The 6,117-nt window shown below is 66.2% G+C and overlaps 1 protein-coding gene across 2 annotated transcripts in view; it reads right to left on the bottom strand.

Moving 5' to 3' along the window:
- The window catches only part of MAD1L1 (mitotic arrest deficient 1 like 1), a 249,882-nt gene that overhangs the window by 19,325 nt on the left and 224,440 nt on the right, over positions 1-6,117 (bottom strand). For both annotated transcript variants that reach the window (XM_011378518.2, XM_023522390.1), the window contains one exon: positions 2,917-3,107. In XM_011378518.2, the coding sequence (XP_011376820.1) occupies positions 2,917-3,107 (191 nt within the window). The remainder of the gene's footprint in view (positions 1-2,916; positions 3,108-6,117) is intronic.

Here is a 6,117-nt window from a genome sequence, read left to right as displayed (position 1 = left end):
TACTGGTCTGAGGGACCAGAAGGGGAACTGGTCATGAATAATAGGCGCTTCTTCCAAGAGGAGCAGCATTTCTGGAAGCCCAGAGAGCTGAGTCTGGGGTTGTCCACGTCTGCAGAAGCCCCCTTTCCCAGGGACCGCCCAGCTCCTCACTGGCTGGCTGCCCGGAGGCCACACCCTGGCTTCACACCACAGCCTCAGCCCCAGGCTGGGGGACAGCTCTGGCCCCCGTCGAGCTGGGCAAGGCGCCCTGGGTACAGGAAGTGTCTTCCGGCCAGGCAGGAAAGGACATGCTGAGGCAGGGTCACACGAGGAGGCTGAGGCCAAGGGCCAGGCTCCTGTGGAAAAGCCCAAGAGCCTCCGTGGCCAGCATTCCCTCTGCTCTGGAGACAAAAGAAGGCAAAGCCAGCCCGCCCCGGGCACTCGGACAGCTCCAAATGGACTAGCTCAGTTCAGGAAGGATCGAAGGCCGGGGCGCACTGCGTGGAGTGACCAGAAAGCCACCGCCCTCCCGGCCTCTGCCTCCTGGTCCATCAGAGGCGTGAACCCAGATGACGCGCTGAGCGCCCTGGAGCCTCCATCGTGCTGCGAAGACGAAGCCACGGCGGGCGGGAGAGGCAGGGAGGCCAGGCCGCCGGGAGCCGCACCCTCCGGCAGAGCCTGCGGGCTGAGCCCAAAACCCCAGTGATTCCAGCGCACGCGGGCAGAGCCCGCTCAGCCCGGCGGCACTCGGCTATTTCTGAGTTGGCCGTCAGCCCCCTTCCTGCCTGAGAAATCATCTCTGGGAAAGTAAAGTAAACTGAGGTGGCCATGCAGGGTGCCCCTGCCCCAGCCTGCCGTGGCCGCCTCCACATGCGTCTGCACGCCGGCCCCCGGCCCACGCCGAGACCGCCCGCGTCCTGATGAAGGCGACTCTGAGCCCAGAGGCCACAGCGAGGGCCCAGGGAGCGTCTGGACCGAGCTCTCCATTTCGGGTGGGACCTGAGCCCGCAGAACAGGTGACCCAGCCCGGGGCGCAGGCCGGTCAGGCTGCACACACATGGATGGCTTGAGCCCTCTGGGCACTGCTGGGACACGCGGCCGCGGCCTGTGTCCCTGGCTGAGACTGGCTACCTGCAGGTGGTGTGAGCCACCTGGGTCCCACGGTCGCCGGCTGTCTGCTGTTTTCCCTTCTGCCCGCCGGCCCCACAAACCCTCAGGGGCAGTCCGTCCGCATGCCAGGCCAGGACGAGGCGCAAGGCAGCCTCCCTGGGTGGGGACACCCTCCGGGCTGCGCTCGGTAGTCTCACGGTGACACGCGGACCTACCAGCACCACCAGTCCTGGTTCCCTGGTCAGACTTTTCCTGCCAAAGGGCCTGACACCTCCAAACCTGTCCACTCGGCATCTGCCAAGGGGGAAGCTTTCCCAGGGCCGCCCGTGGGCCCCCAAGGGCCTGACAGCTCAGGCCCACAGAGAAGCTCACAGGCTCAGGGCTTCCAGCATTTGGGGGCAGGGAGGGGACCCTCCTCACGGAGGAGCCGAGCTCTAAGGAGGCCTCTGAGTGACAGGAGCAACGCACACACACCCACCACAAAGCCTGCAGAGACCGCCACGTCAGCAGGCCAGTGGGCCGGGCAGCTGTCGTTTCCTGAGCCCAGTGGCTTCTGCCAGCAGAGGCAGAGGACAGAGGCCACAGAGGGGGCAGCCAGGAACCCCAGCAGCGTGCCAGCACCGCCACCCCCAATGCCCTGCCTGGTGCTCCCCACGGTGGGGCAGAGCTAGTCACCCCCCTATAGGAGGATCTGGTGGCGGACGGGGTGGGTGTGCGTCTGGCTCCCCACGGCCGTGGAGAGCAGCATCTGCTCTAAGACGGAGACCGAGGCTCGGTGGTCTTGGGTCTGTGACTGGACTCTCGGCGGCTGCAGCTGACCCAGCTGTAGCTGGAGCGGGTCCTGCCTGCGGCTGCCTGGGCACCTGGGGGATCCTATACGGACCGCCTGTCCTCTGTCTAGGTCCTCTCTGCCCTTGGGAGAGGCCGGCACAGCTGGGGAGGGACACAGGACTCACCTGGCCCACGTACGCGGAACCAGCTCGACTGCCACGGAGACCACCCCCACTCCAGTCCCTGCTGCTCTTGTGGGAGCTGGTGTGGGGAGGCGCTGAGCTGGGGCAGAAAGTGGGGTGACCAGGACAGGAAGCGGGATGTGTGCTCTGGCCCTGTCTCGACCCCCAGCACTCTGCAGCCTCCCCCTCACGGGCTCTGTCCATCTCACTGTCCACTCCACGGCAGGGGCGCGCTCTCCTGTGCCAGGCCCTGGGCACCTGGCCGAGCAAGGCCCTGGCAAGGCCCTGGCAAGGCCCTGGCAAGGCCCTGGCTCCCGTGCAGCCCACGGTCCAGCACTGACCTCTGGCTGTGGCCCCTCCCAGCCCATGTGGCTTGCATCCAGTCGCTTCACCCCCCGAGTTCCACCCTGTTTCTGACGAGACACTCCATGGTGGGTCAGGGATAGCCACCAACCCAAGTCAATGGGCCGAAGCACGTGCAGGCGAGCTCAGACCTCCCAGGACCCCCGGACCAAAGCGGGGCACAACCGGCACCAGACGCTGACTTCCAGGAGCCAGAGGCCGCCGTGCAGGAAGACGCGTGGGCTGCACCGTGTCACATGCAGCCCAGCGTCAGGCCCTGCAGCCGAAACCTGCCCGCTAGCACCTCCGCCCACCTGTGCCCCAAACCCCTCATGACCCTGCCCGAGCCCCGGGTCCAGGGGCAGAGCTGAGCAGCACCCCCATCTCCTTGTGGCTGACCCAAGGGTAACGACGGCTCTGTTTCTGAGAAGCCGGGCGCCTAGGCACGGGGGCAGCGGGCTGAGCTCGGGGGCAGGAGAGAGTGGGCAGAGCCGGAGCGGGGCCGGGGCCCGCCCTCCTCCCCCGGTCCTACCTTGAAGACGAGGCAGTCGTCCTTGTGCTCGGCGTACATGGACGTCAGCCGGTACTGGCCCTCCCTGGTGATGTCCACCTGGTAGCCCGTGAGCGTGTAGCAGGCCTTCCGGAACTCCTGGATCTTGGTCTGGAAAACCTCCTTGAGCCGCTGGTTTTTCAGCTCCGCGCTCTCCACCTGCTTCTTCAGCTCTGTGGAGGAGAAGGAGGTGAGTCACGGACCAGAGGGGCAGCAGGTGCCAGGGTCAGAGATCACCGGCTACGAGGCGGAAAGAGACGCTTGATCTGTGTGCTTAGCCATTGAGGGCAAAGGACAAGCCGACCAACGGCCTGGCCTGGTGCTGACGGTGACGCAGCCGCTCCATTAAAGGTGGTGACGCTGAGAATGACGGTGCCCGAGGCCCTGGCTGCCGACCCCACGCCTGGCCCAGCCCTCGGCCAGCAGAATGACAAGAGCACTGCTGACCGGCCTGAGTCAGGGCGCGGGGGTGGGCTGGCCCCATGCCACGGCTTCAGGGGAGGGCGCTGGGAGGAGCGGGGCTGCAGCCCGGGGTCCCCAGGTGGAGGCTGGCAGGCACTCCCAGTCGGCAGCAGCGGCCAGCACGGAGACTCTGGACTGTGCTGCCTCGGGCCGCCTGGGGACAAGACCGCAGCTCCCTCGGAGGCAGGGTCTGGACGGGCCCCCGAGGCCCACTGTCGCCCCGCTGGCTGCTCTAACTGGACGGTTCAGGGCAGAGGCCCCTGGGCCACCCGCTGCAGTTCACAGCCACATGGAGAGAGACCAGCTATGTGAAGCCACCAGGTGCATATGCACTGAACCCTTCACCCAAAGTGCCCTGGCCCCAACGGCACCTCAACGTACCCCACTAATCAGGAAGGCTGGCTCTGCCTAAGCCTAGTGCTACCCAATGCCCCGTCTGGAGCTGGACGGGGCCCAGCCGGCCAAGGGGCTTGTGGGGAACCCCAGGCCTCCGAGCCCCAGATTTGAGTCTGGCCCTCCCTGCATGCCGTGTGGGTCCTAGGACCCTCAGCAGACAGGGACACGGACCCTCCTCCTCAGGCCTCCCTCGTCCGGTCCAGGCCCGTTAACTGCCAGCTCCCTGGTGGAGCTAAGAGCCAGCCGGGTTGAGTCCACCAGCTGGAGGTCAGCAGACTCAGTCAGGGTCACTTCCTGGAGATGGAGGACAGGACGGGGGATGGGGAGCCGCATTCCCGGGAGAGAAAGCCAGTGGAGGCCTCCCACCCCACGCTGCCCTCCTCGCCTGCGGCCCAGAGCCCAGTGCCGGGCCCTCTGGCTGCCGGGGTTCGTGGACTAAGTGGTGGCCTTCAGAGTCTGTTGTGAGGGTCACACTGGATTGTGGTGGCCGTGAATACCGTGGGGTCCAGATGCTGCCTACTGATGGGGACCCAGGTGGCTACATGGCTGCAAGGGACACAAAGATTTGCCACTCGGCCACAGACGCGAGGCAGAGGCAGGCCTGCCCGACTCCAGGACCAAACGCGACCACCACATTGCCTGCCCCTTGGCGCTCTGGAACTGGACTCGCCGGGGCCTGAACGCGACCCCAGACCATCTGCACTGCCGGCTGCTTTCCGGGTCTGAACGAGGACCCGATACCGGGCAGCGCTCCTGGCTGCCACTCCGGGCGCCTCCTGGGAGCCAGAAGGCGGCTGTGAAGGTTCTGTGGGCAGGACGCAGAACAACGGTGGGTCACACTGTCACGGAGGCGCTGGCAGGAGAGGGGCGCAGCTCCCCCCGGGGAAGACATCGGCACAAGTGTGTACGGGCACAGGTCTCCTGAGGGCTGTTTGCTGCCAGAAAGCTGGACGTGGCTGTACCCTAGAGGGTGGGAAGAGCAACGGAGAAGCGGGCAGGCGGGCGCGTGGAGACGGGGCGCGTGGAGAGATGGGGCGCGTGGAGACGGGGCGCGCAGAGACGGCCCGGGCCTCTGATGCACTGAGAGCACACGCACCGGAGGCTCCATTCCCTTCCTGCCAGCCCTCCCTCTGAACGCCGGGCACTGCTTGGGCCTTCAGGTGCGCACGCGGGAGACAGCAGCGGAATCGTGTTAAAGATGCTAATGGCTCTCAGGAGGGCGGCCCCGGGGTGGCTTGTCCACGTCCCTCCTCTCCTATAGGCGTGAGCCAGGCCCACACCTGAGCCGGGCCAGACTGCGGCAACCGCCCACGGCCAGCGGGGCTACGGATGAAGGGCGCTGGGTCCAACCCTGCTGACAGCTGCCAAGCCTGTCCTGCGGCTACACGCTGGGTGACAGCGACCTCCAGCACCTCTGCCTCTGGGATCTCGTGAAGCGATGGCTCCCACTGTTAGGACAAACACCGGGGAGGGAGACGTGGTGTCCAGCTCGCCGCTGGTGGCCGGCCTGGCCCACGTCTTAGTCCAGGAGGACTGCGGCAGCAGAGTGGGTGCTGTGGCGGCCTTGTCCCGCTGCGGGGAAGTCAGCTCTTCACAGTGGAGGCAGCGGCCACGGGGATGGCCCAACTCCCTGGGTGCAGAGCTGGGACCAGGACGCAGGGTGGCCAGACTCCAAAGCCAAGCCGCCACTTGCCCCGAGGCCTCCGTGATGGCCACGGAGCGGTGCGCAGCCTGGGCCCAGGCAGGCCCTGGTGACAGGGTCAGGCCCTCTGCCCTGTGTCCGGCCCCACACCGTGCGAGGGCCCAGGTCACCTGGACAGAACTCGAAGATCCTGGGGGAAGATGTGCCCTGTGGCCATCATGGCCGAGCTAGCTCTCACACGGCCCACCAAAGGACCATGGGAGAGACCTGGTGTCGTGCTGTGTGTTCTCAGGGGACACCGTGGCCTCCTCCACGGCATTTACTGAAACGCGGCAGGTTATTGGAAAAGTCCTTCATTAGTGCTTACTTCCTCCTGTGGACTGAGCTCAGAGGAGCATCAGCATCAGGGCTTTTTCGTCACCATTGTGTCCCCAGGGCACCGCCAGGGGCCCGGAGCACAGAAAGCATGAGCCAGTCCCCATGAACCCCAAATCACACTCGCTAGGGGAGCTTTGTGGCCAGTTTAATCAAAAGTAGAACAGACGGGGCCACTCTGAAGCTGGAGGAGGGAAGGCGCGTGTCCATCCTGCTCCCCCCAGCTGTGTCCCAACGCCAGGCCCGGGAACCGCAGCCCTGTCACCCGTGGCGAAGCCCACCAGCCAGCCACCCGGGCAAGGCTGAGC

This window comes from Pteropus vampyrus, unplaced genomic scaffold, assembly GCF_000151845.1.
Source record: "Pteropus vampyrus isolate Shadow unplaced genomic scaffold, Pvam_2.0 Scaffold343, whole genome shotgun sequence".
In the NCBI taxonomy this organism is placed as follows: Eukaryota; Metazoa; Chordata; class Mammalia; order Chiroptera; family Pteropodidae; genus Pteropus; species Pteropus vampyrus.
The sequence above is the reverse complement of the archived record's forward strand: the minus strand, read 5'-3'. Positions and strand labels throughout refer to the sequence as shown.